Below are 23,861 nucleotides of genomic sequence, written 5' to 3'. Positions count from 1 at the left end.
AGATGCCGCTAAGATTTTCTGTGAGCAGATGGCCCCTGATCCAAGATCCTGTGTCTCTGAGCATCCATCTTCATCCATCTGTCTAAATCTAGATCTAGATAGATAGATACAGGTAAGTGGATGGAATTCATGTAGGAGGCAAGATAACTAGTTAATTACACGTAGGGTACCATCTCATGCCCTCCACAGTGTCAGAACTCTTCTTTTGCAAAACCATCAGTTTACAATTGGCAAAGCTCTAAAGCAGCTGAGAGGCAAGGAAAGTCTCACAGCCACCGCAGAACCTGAAGGGTGTACTCCAGTCTGGACAGTACATCATTTATATTCATTCATGTGTTTATTCCCTCAGTTCGGTAACTAATGTCTTCTTGGGCATGTCGTGCCAGCCGCTGCGCTGCGTGCTGCCGATTCGGCGGTTAGCAAATCAGAAATGACCGCTCTTCTCAGAGAGCCCCCAGGCAGGTGGAAAAGCCCCATAGAATAAGTCACAAAATGCTGAGCTACAAACTGTGATAAAGTCTGTGTCCTTTCTAGGTATAGTTTCTAAACATCAGGTGGTGTAGTCGTATCTGAAAGAGCAGTAGAGGGGCTCCGGGTTAATAGTTTTGAGGGAGTCCCCTGTTTGCTAAGCCCCTGAGATTTGGAGCATGACTGCCAGGCCCCTATTTTCTCATTGCTCATCGTGATGATTCCACTATCTCTGCTTCGCCCTGAAATTGTCTGAAGCATCTGTTTAACTTCATGCTTTGTAGCACTTTTTATTGAAAAATGGAAACAGCAACACCTGAGTGGCTCTGTCAGTTAAGCATCTGATTCTTGATTTCGGCTCAGGCTGTGATCTCATGGTTCCTGAGTTCAAGGTCTGTGTGGGGCTCTGAGTGGGGCTCTGTGTGGATGGTGCAGGGCCTGCTTGGGATCCCTTTCTCCCTCTCTTTGTCCCTCCCTCCTCTCAAAATAAATAAACAATATTTTTTAAAAAATGATATCACTTACAGAAACTACCATAACATTGAATTTTTAGAATTTCAAAAGGAAACCTTTCTGTGCATGGTCCTTCAACGGTTGTTGTGCATTATGGCCTTGGATTTCTCACAACACCTAAAAGCCCTTTAGAATCATGTGTTTACTGTGACCCAGTGGATTCAAAAAGCTAGAGAAGCGCCTCTCTGTGTGAGCCAAAAGGCAGAGAGACAAAGGCTTCAAGCAGACATATTGTCCTGTTCCTTTGGCAGCTGCTCAGCCAGAGTTGAGCTTCGTCATGCTGTCCATTGATTCACCACGAGGAAAGAAGAATCTTTGCTGAACAATAAAAGCAGAGAACAGTGGAGGCTAGGTTAGCAGATTTGCCTGGTTAATGATCATAAACTTCTTCTTTCCTTAAAGATTATTTAGTTATTTTGAGAGAGAGCATGAGCGAGCACGTGCAAGCGAGGGAGAGGCAGAGAGGGAGAGACTCCCGAGCAGGCGAGTATGGCCGGATCCCACAAACCGAGAGATTGTGACCTGAGCCGAATCAGGAATCAGATGCTTAACCGACTGAGCCACTCAAGTGGCCCAATCATCATAAACCTCTAATAGCGAAGGTTGAGTTGGCTAAAATCATAGAGATTTTATGATACTGTCTCCTATATTCTCCCACTTTATTTTCTAAATTTGGAAGTGGAGGCTCAGATTTTACCTATCTACATAAGGGCACATCTACTCCAGATCTGCACCTCCCATATCCTGACGGTCTCTATACTGTGTCACTGTCTGGCCATTCATAATTCATTTCGTTAGCTTATATATCATGTTCTCTTTAAGGAAAGTAATTTACCGGTCGAGTTGGAGCTGCAATGCAAAGCAGAAATAAAAGTAATGGCGATTGTTTCCAAGAAAGATAACGATGCGCTCACACATGGAAGGCATTAAGGCTGTCAGAGTTGCCTCCCGTCTATTTTGCAGACAGACCTTTCTATTCAAAATTTGGTGACCACCTGGAGAGGGATGGGAGTGAAATTTCTTACCTTGTTTTGATTGCCGATCCCTGTGAATGTATTAGCTAAGGAGAGGGGAGGAAATTCTACCTACTGTTTCCTCCAATTTGGAATAGTCCTCTGTAATACAGAAGAGTTATGTGACTTAACAGCACATAGATAGCAGAGTTTTGACAACTTCCAATCTGTTTCTTACCTATTAAATCAGAGGACTTTTGATTAATTTGCTCTTGTGTCTGCATCTATCACAGTAAATATAATGTGAAGTCAATTGCTGGGAAGGTTGAAGGCTAGATACAATATGTCTGTCTTCTGTTACAAACAGTGTAGGATTTTTATTTCATTTCATAATTTTGGTAATCATTATGATGCTAATGTTTATAGACATTCAAATGTCAATAGGGATTGCTCTAGCAGGGACTCTAAGATATTTTATTTTTTATTTTAGTTGAGTTGCTGATGCTGTATCAGATATGTTCAGCTCAAGAAAGTAACATCCTATTGCATTCCATAACTATGCACATCACACAATACCAAAATGAATATTTAAAATTTGATTTAAAAAGAAATAGATGGACACTCATAATTAAATGTTGTCTGAAGAGAGAGGTATAGATAGCCCATAAAAATTTGACCTTTTTTGGCTGGGAATGGAAATGATTTTTAAGAGTAGAAAAATCATCACTTGTATCATATAATGTAAAATATTTCAGAAATTCACCGACACACCTTTTTTCACATTGTAACATCCCTGAATTCAGGATGTGTCATTAATCAACAGTGTTTTATAATTAAAATAGGCAGGGTGTTTTTTCCTTTTTTAAATAAAATCACGATGCATCTTTAAAAAACAGAATATTGGATTATTGGATGAAATGAAATGTGTCGCAAATTTTAATAATTCATTTTCTTAATATTTTTTACCATAAACGTTTTCTGGTTAAATTATATGACAAAGTAAAATAAAACCCATGGCAAATGCAGGGCAATCATATAAACTTCAGGGAAAAGCGTCGCTTTAGTATAATTTAAACATTTTAAGAACCCATTTGTGTTGATTCTACCTCTCAGAGAGGTTTGATGACTAGAACAGTTTGACTCAGATAAAAGGTGATTTTGATTTTCTTTATTTATTTTAACTTTTGCAGACTAGTGATGGTCTCCTCTCTTTCTTCCCCATTTCCGCATACAAGAAACTGCATGGACCGTCATACGGCACAATGGCTCTGACCTAACGAGAGTCAGAAACACTAACCCAGAGAACCCGTACGCTGGGTTTTTCGAGTATGTGGCCAGCATGGAGCAGCTCCAGGCCACAATTAACCTTGCGGAGCACTGCGAACAGGAGCTCACCTACTACTGCAAGAAGTCACGACTTGCCAATAAACAAGGTAAGGAAACCGAGGCATCTGGCCCTGTGTGCCCCTGGCCCAGTGCGCTTCTTTTAACCAGCTCCTGAGGATTTGAGTTATGCCAAGGAGGTGGCATAGAGCTGCGGAGAGTGTCTGCCCCCTGTATACTTAGCAAACATGTCACAGTCTGGAAGTCACAGCAGTGCTTTCGCCCGAGGAAAGAACAAGGTCAATTTACGCTGAGCTTTGTTCAAACCCTCGGTTGCCTTTGGAGCCTCTGCCCGGCCCCTCAGCCAGCTCCACAGAAAGGGCTTCGTTCTGGTCCTCTATGAGCGCTCAGTGTTTATCCCTTATGAAGGGCAGGTGACACACGCGCTTCGTCTTACCATGGAGAAGAGCTTGTGAAAATATGACTCCCTTTTCCTCAAAGTGATTATGCGCGTGACTCTTTTGTCATGGATTGTTGGCAGCTAGCCTCTGGTAAAATGAAAATTAGAATAGGCTGCTGAAAACAGTTTATTCAGCAGTGTAAATAGGAAATCAGAAAACCATCTTTTAACTCTTTCCTTTATTCTACTTTTAATAACCAGTCTGCTCTTAAATTCTGTTTTTGGTTGTGTTTTCTCACTAGAACATCTCATTATGTGACAGTATCTTGGGCCCCACCACCTCTGCCTTAACGACGGGATGCTGGGATTTCCGCAGGCGCTTTCCGACTGGCCTCCCAGAGGCGCCTCTCGTATCTTCTCGTTGCCGATGTGTAGCCTAGAATATTAATCTCTATGAAGGGAATTAAGCTTTGAGAAACACCACTTCCTTCGTGACACTTTTCTACTTACAAAGCTCCAGGCCTTCTTCTTTGTTGTCTGTCCAAAACAGACCCTTGTCTGACTCGTGCCTCTCCCCCACACTGTTTTCCAGGAGCAGAATCGGGGCATATTCTTCTTTAGAAATTAGAGAGAATCTGAGACATCTGCACGATGAAGCCACTTGGTGAATGTTCACCCCTGTTTGTTGTCTTAAGATTAAGAGGTCTGGATAGCATGACAAGAATTTTAAAAGACACGCATTTCATATGAATGAATATCATTCATTGTATGGATCAAGCAGAAAGATTTTGAACCCTTTTTTTTTAAAGTTCATTTATTTATTTTGAGAGGGAGTGCAAGCTGGGAGCTGAGGAGTGACAGAAAGAGAGAGAGAAAGAGAGGGAATCCTAAGCAGGCTCTGCAGAGTCAGCACAGAGCCCCACTTGGGGCTCAAACTCACAAAACCATGAGATCATAATGTGAGCTGAAATCAAGAATCGGACGCTTCACTGAGCCACCCAGGCACCCCAAGATTTTCAGCTCTTGGGATGACATTTGAACTTGTTGTTTCTAGTTAAGTACCTCTTCTACTTACTCTTCACCCCGTAATACAACCAGAGTATTCTTTCCCGTATGCCTAGCTTCACACCCTGTCCTCCGTTTCCTCCTTTCTCTATTTCAGAATGTCCTCATTTGGCCATTTACCCGTACCAACCCTTCCCGTATCACTGGTCTCCTCTCACATCTTATCCCCCTGCCCCAAAACCTCAATCCCATTTGTGAATGACAAACAGATAATATAGTGCAAAGAGCATAAGACTTAAAGGCAGGGAGAGATGTCAGTTCAAATTCCAGAGCTCTCATTGACTAGGGATAGAGCTTGGATAGGTGAATCTCTGTCTTCTGTGCAATGGGACCAGTAATGCCAATCCCCCAGGCTGTGGCGAGGACTGGGTGACGCACCACAGCACATATCAAGGGCCTGAAGGGGGCTGCTCTCCTCCCGGCTCTCTGGTCCATCAGGGATGTGGTTAACGTGGCGGATTAGTATGCGGCTCATTGTTCATTGTTGCTAAATATTGACTTAGAATCTAAAAACATAGAAAAACAAATATGGACGTGAATTCTAAGAAGAATGAGAACCTTATTTATGGAAGGATAAATGAATGAGATGCCACAAAATGAACCAAGTTGCCTAACTAGAAAAGAAAGACAAAAGGGAAGACAAACATCGAAGTCACAAATCAGCCAAACTCTGAAAGAACCAGAAAACAAAATCTCCAAGGGGTGGGCGAGCAAGCACTACCCAAAGTAAAGAGGACAGTATAGCACGTGAAGGAACCCCTACCTTCATGGCCAGTGGGGCCCATGCAGCTGGCTGTTTCAGCCATGCTTGAGAGCCACTAGTAAAGGAAAATTCTAGAAGGCTGTAGAACAAAGGATGATGATACTTGTTAAATACACAAATTTTTGTCAGGTGCATCACCCTAGAATTTATATGGAATGAACTTGAGTTTGAAAATAGAACAATTTGGATTTTGAGTTCACAGTAAGAAATACACAGGAAGAACAGAAAAGTGATGTCAGACAAGTTAAATTTATGGTTTCAGATCTTGAAGGTAGAGCAGTTTCAAGTAATAATGGTGCCATAATTGTGGATGAATAAAGTGAGGCGTGTATGAAAATAAATTTTCAGCAAGCTGTAGAGCTGTGACTCAGCACATTGAAAAGATAATCAATGTGGATACCCAGTCATTTGGGATTTTAACTATGAGAAGGTGAATATCTTACCATGATCACTGATATTTTACAATTTTAATTTTTAACTCAAAAAATTTCTCATGGTTTTCTTTTTTTTTTTAATGCTTTTTATTTATTTTTGAGAGACAGAGAGAGACAGCACGAGCATGGGAGGGCCAGAGAGAGAGGGAGACACAGAATCTGAAACAGGCTCCAGGCTCTGAGCTAGCTTTCAGCACAGAGCCCGATGTGGGGCTCGAACCCACAAACCGTGAGATCATGACCTCAGCCGAAGCCAGATGCTTAACCGACTGAGCCACCCAGGCGTCCCTTCTCATAATTTTCTTCATTCTTCCCTATACTTATTTAAATTCTTTAGGACACTTCAAAAAATCTTAGAGGAAACCACATGTCCTTGGTACTTTAAAAAATTCAGTGGTTTCAAGGAAGATCAGTGAAAATATTATTCAATATTTAGAAATAATTTATTTTCTTTTTAATCTATGAACATAATGTTTAAGCAGTATATTGAAATGTATCTATTAAATGTTTCAAGTTGGCTTCACCTTCCATTGATAAGTGAATCATGCAATTAAAATAAAAGATGAAAAACCTTGATTTTAACGTCCTTATCCATAACACAAACTTCCCATTAACATGGTTTTCTGGCATGGTAGGGGCTGGTATGTAAAATAACACTAGGAGTGAGGTTGTTGGCATTAGTAGAGGTTTGATCAAATAGTAAGTTGTAATGAGCATTGACCTTTGTAAATAAGGGAGAAATTAATACAAGTCCCATATTTTCAATAGGGTTCATGACAATAACTTAAAAAAGTTTTGAAAGTCAACAGCAAAATGATCTAACACCTTTGAGGAGCTGATTTGATGTCACATTTTTCTCATGCCCTGATTCTCAATCACTATGATTTTTCCTCTCTACCTGTTGTTTTTTGCGAAGACAGGTTGCCTGCATTTCTCACCTGAATGTTTTGTCTATTCTTTGCTCTGGTTCTTTGGCATCATGTTTAGTCGTAACTCTGGGAAGGAGCTAGAAACTGAACATTCATCATAGAAAGCAGTGTATCTGGCTAAGGGAAACTTTGTTTCTGAGAGTAGTGTTTGCTTCGGGTACAAAGATCTTTCAGTGTTATTTCTGTAGTCTCCAAATAAATAGCCAAGCCATTAAATGGAAGAAAAAACCCCACCTCCTTCCAGATAGATTCTAAATCATTAGAGGCATTGCCGTACCATGCCTAGTGTTTAATAAACAGCTAATGTGTTTTTAGCTAATAAATGTCTTGAGATCAATCTCTGCCTTTCCATCATATTCCATAGTGTGCTAATGGGCATTTCATGATCTCAAATCAGTTTTGCTTCTGATACCTTAATTTCTGTGGTTTGTACTTTGATGCCTTCTTGTTTCGAAAATTATTTTTAAAGAAATTACATATGTGAACTCCTCTCAAAACATTTTTAAATGTCATGCCTGAATTAAATAGGAACTGCTGGTTTCTTTTCTACTTAAAAATATATTGACCATTTAAGCTTAAATAATAAAATATACTTTTAAAAAGCTTTCTTAAGGAAATGCCATCAATAGCAGCGTTTGGAATATCACTACGTCAGACCAGCCTTTCTTTTCCCCTTTCGCTCTATTGACTGAATGGGGAAGGAAGGGAGTGGACGGGTGTGGAAGGCTGTGGGGTCCGGAGCCGATGTCACCTTTCTCACATTTTGTCTTTCAGATGGAAGCCCTCTGAGTTGGTGGGTTGGAAGAACCAATGAAACACAGACGTACTGGGGAGGTTCTTTGCCTGATCCTCAAAAGTGTACTTGTGGACTAGAAGGGAACTGCATCGATTCTCAGTATTACTGCAACTGTGATGCTGACCGAAATGAATGGTGATTGCCAGACGGCTTCCTTATGCAAAATCAAGTCTCTTTTTTTTTTATTTAGTCTTGAGAGAGAAAGAGAGAGAAAGCAGGAGCAAGAGAGGGGCAAAGAGACAGGGACACAGGATCTGAAGCAGGTTCCAGGCTCCCAGCTGTCAGCCCAGAGCCCGAGGCAGGGCTCAAACTCATGAACCATGAGATCATGACTTGAGCCAAAGTCAGACGCTTAACTGACTGAGCCACCCAGGCGCCCCAAAACAAAGTTTATTTTTAAAAATGAGTCCCTCAGAACATACAGTTGAGCAAGACAGATCCTGAACAGATTAGTACAATGAAGAAATTAGATGAAGGTATGCTTTGATGAAATGTGTTATAAACAGTCTGAATCCTAAATGTTAAGACCAGTATCTTTTTATTTGAGTTTTTTGGGTAATGGACCACAAATGATTATACTTTATTTTTGTAGTAGGATGGAATAGAGACATCTGTTTCATGCTTCCTCTTCATTGTCAGTTATTATGCTCTTTAAAATTTAGTATGGTTAAGAAGTCTACTTTTCTCAAAATATATTTACAGCCATTAATTACTAAAGCACATTTCTTCCATAATCTGCCTCTAAAACCTTTAAACATGTAAACTTAGAAAGTCTCACAATTATTTGAACATGTAGCTTTTTAATTTTGTTTAAGGACAAATCATGCCACAGAGAACTAATAGTCTATTTATCATTTAGGGATTTGAAAAGTGAGCCTGAAATTTCTTTTAAGTAGAAGAGAAGTCTTATGTGTATGTTTGCCTTTGAAAATTAAAAAAAAGATATTTATATTATTTGAGACTAGAGTTGAAATGTACATTGGTTTTATTGTGAAATGAAAGGTTTTTTAATTTTCCTATTCACATTTCAACATAGAATATGTATATTTTACATCACAAAGCACCTGAATCTGTACATAAGAATTATTTAAGATTTTTTTTTAACATTTACTTATTTTTGAGAGAGAGATTGTGAGTAGGAGAGGAGCAGAGAGAGAGGGAGACACAGAATCCAAAGCAGGCTCCAGGCTCTGAGCTGTCAGCACAGAGCCCAATGCAGGACTCAAACCCACGAATCCATGATATTATGACCTGAGCTGAAAATCTACATTAATTTGAGTAATTAGTCCATTGTTAATTGAGCTCACATTTAAATACTCTATTTATTTGGCAAACATCAAGACTACATTATATTTAAAAACAGATTATTTTAGAATATTCTAAAAGGAGGGATCTGTATAGAGTCACAATTATATTTTTAGTGTTACATGTTTCATAGAAAGAATATTGTCTTTCTTGCTTGAACTCCACAGTTTTTCAGAATATCTACTTCCTTTGGAAGGCAGTCTTTTCCTCACTGCCTTCACACACACATACACACACACAATGCCTGCACAATAATAGTGTATTTTAAAGTGCAAATAACATGTCATTGACAATGCTTACCAGGAACAAAGACCTAACCTAATCACCAAATTTCTCTAATGCCTCTATAATGTATTATTCATCAAAAATAATTTTTAGGGGCACCTCATGTGGCTGAGTCTGTCAAATGTCCAACTTGATTTTGGTTTGGGTCATGATCTTAGTGTTGTGGGATTGAGCCCCACATTGGGCTCTGTGCTGGGTGTGGAGCCTACTTAAGATTCTCTCTCTCCCTCTCCGTCTGCCCCTCCCTGCTGTGTGCGTTCTCTCTCTCTCGCTCTCGCTCTCTCTCTCTCTCTCTCTCTCTCTCTCTCAAAAAATGTAATTTTTAAAAGTCAGATTTTGAAACTTCTCATATTAAATTCTGCTCATGGTGATGTAGCTTGCATAGAGCAGCCTTCCTCAGATACATTTATAATCTGAAGAAATATATTTATAAAAACACCCAGTTGAAGAAAGTGAAGAACAGCCAAATGTAGGCAGAAACTGCCAAGGCTGAGGGACTTTGACGCTTGAAAGAAGGGAATTGGAGTGGGAAGATAGATGTTTACACGCTCTTTCCCGTGAGGGCACTCCCTGAGCCACATGCCCTGAGGCGGTTAGCCCTCCAAGGGAATACTAGATTAGTTTGGCTCGAGGTATCAGAGGACAGAGTTTAGGAGTGTGAAAATGACCAAAAATTGAGGAGGGAGTGGAAATCCCGGAAAGAAAACTACCCGGGCAGAGTTCACTATATCAACTCCGTGCAGGGCCGTGACTGCCCTGCACAGCACGTGCACAGGGGAGGTTTCTGGGAATCGAGCAGAGAGCTACTGCTGGACAACTGAATGAGCTCCCGGGACATTGCTGCAGCTACTGCCAGAGCCGAGACAGAATTTGGAGTAGAAGTCTCATTATCTGAGAAAGGCTTGTAAACCAGTAAGCTTCCCATAGGAATGACAGAAGATCCATGTCTTTACAGCAAAGACTGTGTCCCAGAACTGCATGTGGCTGGGAGCGAAGAGCACAATGGATGCCGGCCCCCCTGAGGTCGGATAAAACCACACCTCCGCCATCTATTGTGCTAGACCTGTGATTTAACTGTCCGTGAAAACAGGAGAAGGCTCCAGAGAATGATAACAGAATCCGGAGTCTCTACACTGTATTGCCCATATGTTCAGAACATTATAACAACTACTGCATTTTCCAAAAAAGAGTAAAATTGACTCAAAGTCAAGAAAAATAATAGCAGTTATTAGAAATACACCCTGTAACACCGTTTGACCAGTAGGCAAAAACTTAAAGCAACTATTATAAACATGCTGAGACTTAAAGGTAAAAATAACCACGAGTGAGCAGATAAGTGAGAACTATATTAGAGAAGCCAATAAAATTTGGAAAAGGGAAGCATAACATCTGAGGTGAAAACTTCACTGGATGGACTAAAGGATGAGATACAGCAGAAGAAATCCTCAGTGGACCTGAAGACAACCTACTGGAAACCATTTAATCTGAAGAACATGGCAGACAGGGTGAAGGGGGAAGATTGGAAGAAAAATTAACAGAAACTTTATGGATTGTGGGAAGATATCAGTGATTTAACAGGTAAGAAATTAGAGTCCCTGAAGGATAGGATACAAAACAAGGCAAAAAATTTTGAAGAAACAATGGCTGAACATTTCTCAAATTTGTTCAATAAATGTCTACGGTAGCAGTCTCCCAGATGGCCCTCCGTGATCCACACTGCCTGTTTTTCACACCAGTGTGTAATTTCCTCCCTTTGAGTGCCACCTGGATCTTGTGACTTGCTTTACATAGATAGGATATGGTCAAAGGGACCAGGATCACTTCTGAGATTAGGTCATGAAAGACTGACGTATGATTTCCTTGCAACTCTCTGCGAATCTGGTTTTGATAAAGCAGTCTGCCGCGTTGCGAGCCGTCCTGGGGCGGGGCTCATATGGCAAGGAATTGCAGCCGACCGCCAGCCAAGAGCAGCGAATAGCCAGGGCCCTCAGTCCGCCCGCTGTCAAGGCGCAGACTTCTGCCAACGACCAACCACATGAGCGAGCGTGGGGGCCGATCCTCCCCCCAGCCCCCTGCGCGGAGGTGGCTGCAGCCCTCGTCAGCCCTCTGGGCGCGGCTGGGGGGCTCTGAGCCAGACCGTCCTGCTGAGCTCTGCCCAGATTCTTGACCTACAGAAGCATAGATCATAAATGTCCTAAGTCATGAAGTTTTAGGATAATTTGTTCTGCCATGGTAGATCACTAATACAACATCAATGTACAGATTCTAGAAAGTCAGAGCAGCTGAAGCAGAATAAAAACAGAGAAAAGCATATCTTGGCCTATTGTTCAAATTGCTGAAAAGAAAAACAAACGCAAAACAAAACAAGGGTAAAGATAAGTATTATAAAAGACCTGGTGGAGTACATTCCGTGCAGGAAAACAGATACCAGTGAAGGCTGACTCCTCATCGGAAGCCCAGGCCCGAAGACAATGGAATGATCTCTTTAATGTGCTGGGAGAGAAAGCAGAGTCAACCTAGAATTCTATACTAAATAAATAGATGTTCCAAAACTGAAGGTGAAATAAAGTCCTTTTCAGATTAAAGAAAGGTTGAATTTGCTACTGACAGAACTGCACTGTAACAAATACTAACAGAAACCCTACAGGCTAACGAGAAATACCAGATGAAAGCTCATCTTCCGAAAGAATGAACACTGGAAATCATGTACGTGTCCGTAAACTTAAAAGCCAGCGTTTAAATTATTTTTTAATTAAAAAAGTAAACTAAAATTTACTGTTTAATTGTATTGTAACATTTATAACACTTAGATTTAAAATATATTACAGCAATAAAGCAAGGGACAGTTGGGTGTGTGGTGGGGGGAGGGGGAGATTAAGAATATTATCCTGTAGTGAGCTTCTGACATTTTATATTAAGTAATATAAAATAAAATCTAAGTGGATAAATTAAAGATGCATTGTGTAAGGATCCATAAAGCAAACACTAAAAACTATAAGCATACATATAGCTAAAAAGTAAGTACAAAATAAAATTGAATACAGCAAAATATGGGGTAAACCTAGAGATTTAGGAAAAGAGGGCACAGAAATACAAGAAATCCTATGGGATAAAAATAAGAAGCAAATACCAAAATGGTAGATCTAAGAACACAGTATCAGTCATTATACTAGATATAATTATTTATTTCTTAATTTGTTTACTTGTTTTCTATTTTGTGTTACTGAACTATAAAACATACAATATTATATTAGTTTCCGGTGTGCAACATCGTGATTTGATAGTTTTGTACATTAAAAAATGATCACTTCACCATAACCATTCCACTGAAAAGGTAGAACGTGGCCAGCTGAATTTCAAAATCAGCAACTCTAGTCAGTTTGCAGGAGACACGAAAATTTGGCCCTATTTTTGTATGCTTAAATGAGCAATGTGTTCCTTACCCTCTTGTGTGTGCAGATTTTGCTCAGAAGATCTTAGCTTTGAGGTGCAGTGACGATTATTGTTTACTTTATAAATACAAATTATAATTTTAAGAACTTTGTTGTTGTTACTGTTTTTTAGGACCAATGACACTGGATTCCTTTCTTACAAAGAACACCTGCCAGTGAGGAAGATCGTGGTTACGGACACGGGCCGGCCACAGTCGGAAGCAGCTTACAAACTGGGACCTCTCCTCTGCCGGGGGGACAGTAAGTGGCGGCATTGTGCTGTGGCATATGTGAGGAAACCAACGTCACTTAGGACTCATGTTTCTACCGTATAGTAATTAATCAGCCTTCTCTTGTGACGCCCCATGAACAGGGTCTGAGGCCTTTCTTTCGGTCAGTAAAGAACGTACCCTCGCAAAGCGCAGAGCCTTGTAACAAAGGCTGTGACAACAAGGCGTGTTTGGATCCCAAGAGAAAGAAACCACTAGGCATCTTGATTTGATTGGCTGATAAGCACATCCCAGCTTTCCTAAATTTCTGCATGCCATTATCCATCCGTATAGGAAAGCCTGGAGTGCTGCGTAAAACTGTGAAGAATGTATGTGAGTTTCCCACTGTTGGGCCCATGGTGAAATTAGAGTATGAATAGGATCAAATGCCAGTTTTGTCAAATGTATTTCAACTTTTGATCTCATTTTTTTCCAGTTTGTGTGTCTAACTCTAATTTGATGGGACATGCTGTTTTGTATATTCAAGGTATTAATGCTCTAAAGCAGAATTTTAAAATTCAAATACAGTCTCACAGAAAATATTTCTTTTCAGAAGGGATTGAAATGAGCATATATACTCATGCACATGGAGACTGATGTATTAATTATTTGTGCTTTTAGTTATTTCCAGGACCTGAAATGGGAGAAACATTTATTTACATTAAAGGTGTGCCCTAAAATAAAATTTTATTCTAGGCGTTCAACAGAGGAAGAGACAGTCTAACAATGCAGTGGATTTATGGCGATACATAGCAGAAGTTGCTTAGTTAAAAAGCAAAGATGATACTGGCCTATAAAAATTTATATGTACTTGTAAAAAACGTTTGCCATTATACCTACCATCCCTAATCTTAAGCCTCTCTACTTCCTGTTCTGCCAGTAGGCCTCACACAATCACATGAAGCCGACATAGGATGTTTCATGGAGAGAAAAATTATGTGCAAAGAGATGAGGTTGTAAACTCAGGATGCATCCAGGGGAGGATGATGATCTTGTGACTGTGGAGAAATTGTTCTGAACGTCACACACAGTGTTCCCTGCTGGCTCGGATCTTAGCCTTGAGGGACCTGGGCTGGCTTTCTCCCTCGCCCTTATTTCATTTGCCACAGTCCCTGGGGAAGCATCTGCTTTGACTCCGGTCACCACCACTGACACTTAGGGCTTCTTTCTCACAGACTTCCTGCCATGAACTTAAACACACTGCACTTTTCACTTAAAGCAGACATTTTCCATGCAAGGCATTTTTTGGCCATCAGTGGACCTTTGGCAATACCTGGAGACATTTTTGGCTGTTACAGTTGTTGGGAGATTGAATGCTCCTGGCATCTAGAGGGAGAGGTCAGGAATAATGCTAAATATCCTGTACTGTGCAAGACAGCCCGCTGCAACAAAGAATGATCTGGTCCAAAATATCGATAGCACTGAAGTTGAGAAACCAGAGTGTTAAACATTTGTGATCATGGGGATGCAGAGGGAGGAACAACATTAGGAATAAGACTTTACAAACAGTTTAAGTATTTAGAGACCTGCTAAATAATTTCTGACTTTTTAATGGAATAGTAATTGAGAGTTTCCTCAGTCTTCTTGCCTCGTACATCTATTTTAGGCTTGAGGCTCATTATCACATAACATCATAGGACTGGTAGAGGGCTTCTTCTGATTTTCTCAATCAGAAGAGCAATGGCTACAGAACAGTGACTCACCCCCATTCTCTGCACGGGAAATCTGTGCCCCCGAAAGTGCAATGCCCTCGGCACATTTTTGTTTTGTTTCCAAGTGAGATAGACTGAGTAGATATGGGACTTGTAGGTATGGAATCATGGACAGTGGGCCTTATAAGCAGAAGAAAGGTATGGGGACGCTATCCTGAAGGGAGTGGGACCCGAATATTGCATAATTTCAGGCTGAGAAATAGCTTAACCTTCACAATCCAATTGAAAACGTGAAGACCAGTTATAAATCTAAAGACCAGCAAAGTGATCTTTGATGTAAGACAAAGAAAAATGATGAGGACTTGAACTGGGCAGTTGTTGGCATGGGACTTCAGGAAGGGACTCCGATAAAGAGGTAAATTCAGTGTTATCTAGGTGGGAGTGGAGGTCGAAAGCATGTGAGGATGATCTCTGGCTTTCTGATCTAAATAAAGTCGCTGTGACAGTAAGGATGCCAGGACCCTTCACTGAGACAAAGGGACTTTTAGATTTTCTTTGACAGAAAAATGGAAAAATGAGTATTAAAAAATAGACATTTTGGTTTTATCACACAAACTGGAGATGTTGAAAATTTTATATCTAGTCATGCTTTTCTAGGGAAGAGGACAGAAGCTTTGAGAAGGCAGGACAAATAAAAATGAGTATGAGACCTATTGGTACCAAGTATGATCTTGCCCCCTAATTAATTGATGCCTTTTTCCGAGGCCTTCTTTTATTTTCTTTTTAGTGTAGGTGGTTCTGAAATCCCATGTGACTGCTGCTATTGTTTGATCCCGGAAGCATAGGTAACATTGTTAGGTGTGTGACTAAAGCACAATAGGTATGAATGATAAAGCTGCCTTTAAAGTTGGGCTGTAGGCACCAAACTTAGCAAATACTGCTGTCCTTATGACTTTATTTATTGATGAATATGGAGATAAATTTCTTGAATATCTATGTGAAAAGTTAATGGGAGAATTTGACATCCTATTTATGATAAACGCAAAGTAGGAACTAAAGAGAACATCGGTGGTGTTTTAAAAGACATGTATGGGGACACGTGTGTGGCTCAGGCCATTAAGCATCCGACTCTTGATTTAGGCTGAGGTCATGATCTCCTGGTTGTGAGATTGAGCCCAGACTCTACAAATGGGCGTGGAACCTGCTTAAGATTCTCATTCTCTCTCTCTCGCTCCCTCTTTCTCACTCTCCCTTTCCTTCTGTCCCTCCCCTGTCCTCTCTCTCTATCACAAATTTTATAGGCATCTATAACAGTCTGGCAGCTAATATAATACTGAATAGTCAAAGACTTAGACTGCTTTCCTTCTAAGACTAGGATCAAGGCAAGGATATCTGCTCTCACCTGTCCGACCCAATATCATCCTGCTGGTCCCAGCACATGCAATATGAAAAGCAGCTCAAGGCATATAGATCAGAAAGGAAGATATAAAATGTTCTATTTATAAATGATATGGATTCCTAGGTAGGAAATCTATAAGAACTTATTTTTTTTAAGTGAGTATAGCAAGGTCACAGGATGCAAGGTCAGTATTCAAAAATAAATTATATTTCTGTATTTTCTTAATAAAAGCTGTTAATTAAAATGTTAAAGCACCTTTTATAGCAGCACCAAAATATTAAATTCTTTGGCATAAACAAAATTATATAACATTGATGAGAAATCATTAAAGAAGAACTAAATTAAAAATATAATAGTTGTGGATTGAAAGATTTGATATTGTTAAGATATCAGTTTTTCTAGAATTGTTATACAGATTCATTACAATCCCAACCAAAATCCATTAGGTGCTTTTTTTTCTCTTTGTAGAAATCAGCAAGCTTATTCTAAACTGTGTGCAGAAACATAAAGAAACTAGAATAACTAAAACATTTTGAAAAATAAAAACCAAGTTGGAGACTTACTTAATATATCTTACTGGTTTTAAGACATATTACAAAGCCATAGAATTAAAGAAAATGTGATAGTGACATCAAGATAGAGAAATAGATCGATAGGACAGAACAGAGAGCCTGGAATATATGTATCCAATTCACTTTTGACTAAGCCGCCAGGGCGACTCATTGAGGGAAGAAGAGTCCATTTTAGGAATGAGTGCGGGAATAATTACAATGCATTTGAGAAAAACAAAAACAAACAAAAATATCAACTGATTCTTCAAATTGTATACAAAAAACAACTCAAAAGTAATCATATACTTAAATGTGAACCCACAAATGATAACATTCTTTAAGAAAATATAAGAAAAAACATCTCAGTGACTTTGAGTTAGGCATAGATTTCTTAAATACAACACCAAAAGCACGATCCAGAAAATTATTAAAAATGATAAATTGAATTTCACCAAATTTAAGAACTACTTTTAAAATGACATTGTTAACAAAATGAAAAGACAAGCCACAAACTGGGAGAAAATACTTGCAAAATTTATGTCTGATAAAGGCCAGTGTCCAGGATAAAGAAAGAACACTCTCACAGGTCAATAATGAAAAATATTCAGATTAAGAAATGGGTAAAAAATTTGCACATACACTTCATCATAGAAAATAGACACAGATTTCAGAAAGCACATAAGAAGATTCTCAATATCCTTAGGAAAATGTAAAATAATACCACAATGAGATGCCAATATATAACTGTTAAGTTTGCTAAAATTAAAAAAAAAAAACAACCCAGTGTCAAAAGCTGGTGAAGACGTAGAGTAACTGGAACTCTCATTGCTGGTACAAATGCAAAATGCTACAGCCACGTTGGAAAGTAGTTTGGCAGGCTTTTTTTTTTTTTTTAATAGATTAAACACAATTTCCATATGATACAGCAATTCCATTCCTAGATACCCAAGAGAAATAAAAACCCTGTATATAAAGGTTTATACTGGCTGTATTCATAGTCTCCTAAACCTGGAACCCACTCAAATGTCCATCAACTAGTGAATGAATACATTTCCCATTTTACTGTGGTATAGCCACTCTATACAATGGAATACAGTGAAAAGAAATGGAGTACTAATACATGCAATAACATAATGAATCTCAAGTGCTTTATGCTAAGTGAAGGAAGTCTTAAAATACTACATGCTGGGTGATTCAGTATCTAAGATATTTTGTAAAAGGCAAAACCATGGGAACAAAAGCAGGATCTCAGTAGCCAACAGGTTCGAGGTAAGAGGAATTCTGCACAGTGGGACAGGTGAAGGACATGTTCTATATCTTGAGTTTGGTGGTGGTTTCATGACTTTATGCATCTGTCAAAATTCCTATACAAAGAAAAGGTCACTTTTATTCATGTAAATTATCCTTCAGTACATATGACTCCAAAAGAAAAAGACGAAACAAAACAACGAAATGCTAGTATGAACTAAATGCTCTTTTTTAAAGAGCAGTTTTAGGTTTATGATAAAATTGAAAGGCAAATATGGAGGTTGTTCTCTATCCCCGGCCCACACAGGGATCTAACCTCTCCTCTTATCAGCATCATTCACCAGAATGTACATTTTTTTTTACCAAGGATGATAATTGCTTAATTTAAAAATTGGTTTATTTAAAGAATACCATAAAACCAGAAGACACTGATGAAAAAAAATTGATAACACAAACAAATGAAAATATATGCCATGCTCATTGATTGAAAGGATCAATTTTAATTTTCCATACTATCAAAGCAATATACAGATTCAGTGCAATCCCTATTATAATACCAATATTATTTTTCACAGAACTAGAACTAATAATCCTAAAAGTTGTATGAAACCACAAAAGACCCTGGCTAGCTAAACCAATCTTGAGAAAGAAGAACAAAGTGGGAGATGTCACACTTCCAGATTTCAAGTATACTACAAAGTTATAGTAATCCAAACAGTGTGGTACTGGTATGAAAATAGACACATAGATTAACGGATCAAGATAGAGAGCCCAGAAATAAATCCACACTTAATCTACAGGAAAGAAGGCAAGGATATAATGGGTGAAAAGACAACCCCTTCACTAAATGGTGCTGGGAAAACTGAACAGCTACATGCAGAAGAATGAAACTGGACCACCTTCTTACACCATATACAAAATAAACTCAAAGTGGATTAAAGACCTGAATGTGAGACCTGAAACTATAAAACTCCTTAAAGAAAACATAGTAATCTCTTGGACATCAGATTTAGAAACATTTTTCTAGATATGTCTCCCCAGGCAAAGGAAACAAAAGCAAAACTAAACTAAAATAAAAAGCTTTTGTACAGCAAAGAACACCATTAACAAAACAAAAAGGCAACATACCAAATGGGAGAAAATATTTACAAATGATATATCTGATAAGGGATAATATCCAACATACATAATAATCTTATACAACTCAACATACAACCCCCCCCAAATAATCCAATTAAAAACAGACAGAGGAATAGAATAGACATTTTCCCAAAGAAGTCATAATGATGGTCAACATCTATGAAAAGATGCTTAACATCACTAATCATCAAAGAAATGCAAATCAAAAACACAACGAAAGACCACCTTACACCTGTCAGAATGGCTAGTATCAAAAAGATAAGATAATAACAAGTGTTGGCCAGGAGCTCTTGTTCATTGAACTCTTGTATACTGTTGGTGGGAATGTACATTGGTGCAACCACTGTGGACAACAGTATTGATGTTTCTCAAAAAACTAAAAATAGAATTACTATATGATCCAGTAATTCTGCTACTGGGCATTTGCCTAAAGAAAATGAAAACAAGATTTGAAAAGATCTATGCATCCCTATGTTTATTGTAGCATTTTTTACAGTAGGCAAGATATAGAAACAACTTACCTGTCCATTTGTAGATCAATGGATAAGGAAAAAGCAGAAGCACCATATATTATGTATTATATATGTAGTACATATATATCACTCAGCCATGAAAAATAATGAGATCTTGCCATTTTTGACAACATGGATGGACCTAGAGGGTATTATGCTAAGTGAAATAAGTCAGATTGTGATAGACCAATACCATGATTTCCCTTATATGTGGAATCTAAAAAACAAAACAAAAAACCAGAAATACAGAACCAAATGGGGGTTGCCAGAGGGGGCAAGGGTGGGCAATGGGTGAAATGGGTAAAGGGGACTAGGAGGACCAGACTTCTAATTATGAAATGAATAAATCAGGGGAACAAAAGGGACAGAAGAGGGAATATAGTTAGTGGTTTTGGAAGAGTGTTGCATGGTGACAGACAGTAGCTACACTTGTGGTGAAAACAGCGTAAGGTATAGAGTTGTCAGATCTCTGTGTCGCACACCTGAAACTAATGTAACATTGCGTGTCAACTGTACTTCAGTTTTAAAAATACCAGAAATAAATTCATAAAACAGCAAAGGTTTTAGTAACATGGTTATTCTCCAGGACACTCATAGAATCCTGCTGAATATGTTTCTGACTTATATTCACTTTAGAAGCAACAGTCCAAGGAAAGAATTACAGGAAAACATCTGGATTACTGATTAATAAATTGTAACTAGTCAGAGGGCTTACTCCCAGAAGCAGTGGGAAAATCCTCATTTTGAGGTTCCATGCTAAGTCTTGACTGGTAATCCCTCAACTTCGGCATGCATAAAAAGTAACTGGAGAGCATGCCCGCTGTGCTTGCACTGTCTTCAGAATTCCCCACAAATGCTAAAGAGAAAGAGTGGATATCCAGTATTGACTCACAGGGTCAGGAGGACATCCACAGGGACCTTTCCCTGCTTCTGCAGGTCCTGCAGCAGAAGGAAAACTCATGGACCCCTGATGGCATCTGGCTCCAGTGCCTTTTCCTTTCCTTTCCTTCATCTGCAAAATCTCCCGAAGCCAAAGATTTACTGAAACTTGTCACACTCAGGTTCAAACCCTTCCTCCATGAAGCCTCCTGTAGGTCTCTAGAGGACTTAGTCTTAGACTTTCAAAGAATATTGAACAAATTACAGAGATATATTTTCATACTGGCTTTTAATTATTTTTGAGCCTCTCAAGAGCAGATCCATTGCTCATTTATTATTGTGTTCCTGGCACGTAGTACATTACCTGTTACATGAAAGATAATCAATAAATAGTAGTTTGTGAAAGAATGAGAATGATCCATCATATACAGCTCAAGAAACCTATAGCTTTGAATTATTTGAAAGAGACAGGAATAAAGTTTTGATGTATAAGCAATTAAATGATGTGCAAATATATACTTTGAATGAAAAGAGTTTAGCTTATATTGAAAGATGTATTACAATTGAAAAATCACATAGTAAAAAAAAAAAAAAGAAAGAAAAAGAAAAATCACATAGTACCTAGAGTATCTAATTCCATCTGAACCCTTTTTCATCAATACACTTGGACTTGGGCAGTGAAAGTGCTTTCAGATGAATACATGATTTTACTTAATATTAATAATTTTGATTTTTACTTTTCTAATAATCCAGCACCTTTATAAAACTGAAATACTTTCTACTTCTTGGAGAAAGAATATTTTGTGGTCTATTTTGTCTTCTGTTCTTTTGAAATGACTTACATTACTCACTAATACTCAAGCGGCTTCACAAATGTGAGAGAACATTCTAATGCTTTCAAAAGATTTCCACTTTTCTGAGACCAGGAATTCTGATAATTCTCAAGACAGGAATCCTGATAGTTCTCAAGACTGTGATAGTTTTATATACATGCATACCTTTTTTTTATAGTTCTAATATTAAATATTAATGACTTAATTGATGTTGTTATAAAATTTTAAGGTATATAGCAATGTATAAATGTCAAAGAAAAGAGTATACTAATCCCCCGAGTCACACAGCTCAGAAATAATGATTAATACCAGTGAATATTATTCCAGACACTGCTAGATATTCCCAGAGCAGGGTTTCCCAACTTTGGCAATCCTGACACTGGGGTTGTTATGGTTGGGGGCTATTCTGTGCATTGTTGGACATTTAGCAATATCCCTGGTCTCAGCCCACTAGTAGCACCTTTCCCCTAGTTGTGACAACCAAATATGTCTCCAGAAATTTCCAGATGTCCCCTTGTGACAAAACCTTCTCATGTTGAGAGAAGCACTACTCTACACAGGAAAAATAGAAAAAGGGATTGAGAAATAAGTTTGAAAAACTTTATTAATGGAAATAGAGAAAGAAGAAAGCAAATTGAAGCCAAGGGAATTACGTTATTTATATATCTCATAAATATATGTTTAAATTGAATGATGCCACTAAACCTTAAAAAAGATTATGAAAATTTAAAAGGTTATAGAGTCATGAAGTTTTATATTAAATTCATTTTTTAAAATTTTAGACAGTATTGATGTATTGTGAAAAAAGGGAAAAGTAACACTCATTTGTCCTCTCCTCTCCTTTTTCTCCCTCACCTCCCCTTGTTGCTAGTTTTGCTGTTATTTGTATGTTTGTTTATTTCTTAATGCTAACTGCTAGTCTATCATCTTAGCCTCTATATTCTTTAATTGTTTTTGTACTTTGATTTGTTTTTTCTTGGATTGTATTGTCAGGTAGCTGATGTTTTTCCTCCAGAAGGACTCATGAGTGTTGCATTTCTTGAGTATGCATGTGCCTGGGAATATTTGTTGCCTCAAAACTCTAAGATAAACTTTACGAGTTTAGCTTTATATTATTTCTTTGATAACAGCTTTAGTGAGAAGCAATTCACATGCCCTACAATTCAACCATTTAACGGGTACAATCTAATCATATTTTAGTATATTTGATCATTTTGGTATATTACAGAGTTATGTAGCTACCACTACCACTCAACCAGTTTTGAAACTTTTTCATCACCCCAAAAAGAAACCTGTACCCACCTTGTTTCCCTCCTGCACCAACTCCAACCCTAGTCAACAGCATTTAGATAAAAACACAAAAGTATGTGGTCTTTGTGACTGGCTTTTGTCACTTAGCATGATATTGCCAAAGTTTATCCATATTGTACTGTGTATCAACACTTCATTATTATTTGTGACCAGATAATGTTCCATGGTATGGATAGACGACTTTTTTTTACCCATTAATCAGCTGACAGACATGTGGGTTAATTCCACTTTTTGGCTCTTATAAACAATCCTACTATGAACATCCATGTGTGTATGAGGTTTTTGTGGACATATGTTTTCATTTATCTTGAGTATATTTCTAGGACTAGAACTTCAGATGTGAAGGTAACTCTACACTTGAACTTTTAATTTATTTGTCCTTTCAAAAAATTTTTAAATGTTTATTTATTTATTTATTTTGAGAAAGAGACACACACACACACACACACACACACACATAGCATGAGTGGGGGATGGGCAGATAGAGAGGAGAGAGAGATTCCCTGTCAGGCTCCACACTGTCAGTGCAGAGCTCGATATGGGGCTCGAACTCATTGAAACCGTGAGCTCACAACCTGAGCTGAGATCAAGAGTCAGACACTTAATTGACTGAGCCACCCAGGCGCCCCTTGAACTTTTAGAAACTGGTGTAGCGGTTTAGTGGGTCACACTTCGTGATTCTCCATTTGTACGTAATGTCCTACTTGTGTCTGTGCTGGTACATGCGGTCATCCTGTCCCTCCACAGCTTTTCCAGATATCTTTTGGCTGATATTTCATTATGAAGTAGGCTTTAATTTTTATTATTCCTCAAAAGGGTTTGTGTGTGCTTTATTCTCAGATTTCTTTCAAATATGAGGATGCCTGCCTCTTGCTTTAACACAAAAAAATTAGGCTGGATACATTTTCTTTCTCTCAGAAATTTGTGGAGAGTGCTCCTTTGTCTTCTGGTATTGAATATTGCTGTATTCTGAAGCCAGACTGATTTTTTCATCTTCTAGAGGATTGGCTTTTTCTGACCAAATACTTTAATGTTCTCCCCTCAAGGTCAGTAACTTAACAAGGATGCTTCTCAGTATTGTGCATTAGCATTATTTTTTTCCTCAAGTTGGATGTCATATGGTAAACTATATTAAATGTATATATTTTTTAACTGTTTGGTGTTGTAAACATAGTCTGAACTTCTGCTCTCAGTTCATTAATCTGAACTAGGTAGTTTTATTTAACGCTGGCATTTGAATTTTTCTAATTATTTTATTCAATGTATTTCTTCTCAGTTAACCCATTGTGTTGAAATTTTATGTCAATCAACGTACTACCAAACCTTACATAGTTAAAAAAGATTGTTCTAAGTTTCTTGTTCTAAGAAATTCTTGTCATTGAAATTAGTTTTTTCATTTTGT

General features: G+C 38.3%; 1 protein-coding gene across 2 annotated transcripts in view; it reads left to right on the top strand.

Moving 5' to 3' along the window:
* The window catches only part of CNTNAP4 (contactin associated protein like 4), a 541,886-nt gene that overhangs the window by 472,889 nt on the left and 45,136 nt on the right, over positions 1-23,861 (top strand). For both annotated transcript variants that reach the window (XM_029925564.1, XM_029925565.1), the window contains 3 exons: positions 3,170-3,367; positions 7,623-7,779; positions 12,799-12,926. In XM_029925564.1, the coding sequence (XP_029781424.1) occupies positions 3,170-3,367; positions 7,623-7,779; positions 12,799-12,926 (483 nt within the window). The remainder of the gene's footprint in view (positions 1-3,169; positions 3,368-7,622; positions 7,780-12,798; positions 12,927-23,861) is intronic.

Source organism: Suricata suricatta, chromosome 16 (genome assembly GCF_006229205.1).
Source record: "Suricata suricatta isolate VVHF042 chromosome 16, meerkat_22Aug2017_6uvM2_HiC, whole genome shotgun sequence".
Taxonomy (NCBI): domain Eukaryota; kingdom Metazoa; phylum Chordata; class Mammalia; order Carnivora; family Herpestidae; genus Suricata; species Suricata suricatta.
Note: the sequence above shows the minus strand (reverse complement) of the source record. Positions and strands in the feature narration are given on the sequence as shown.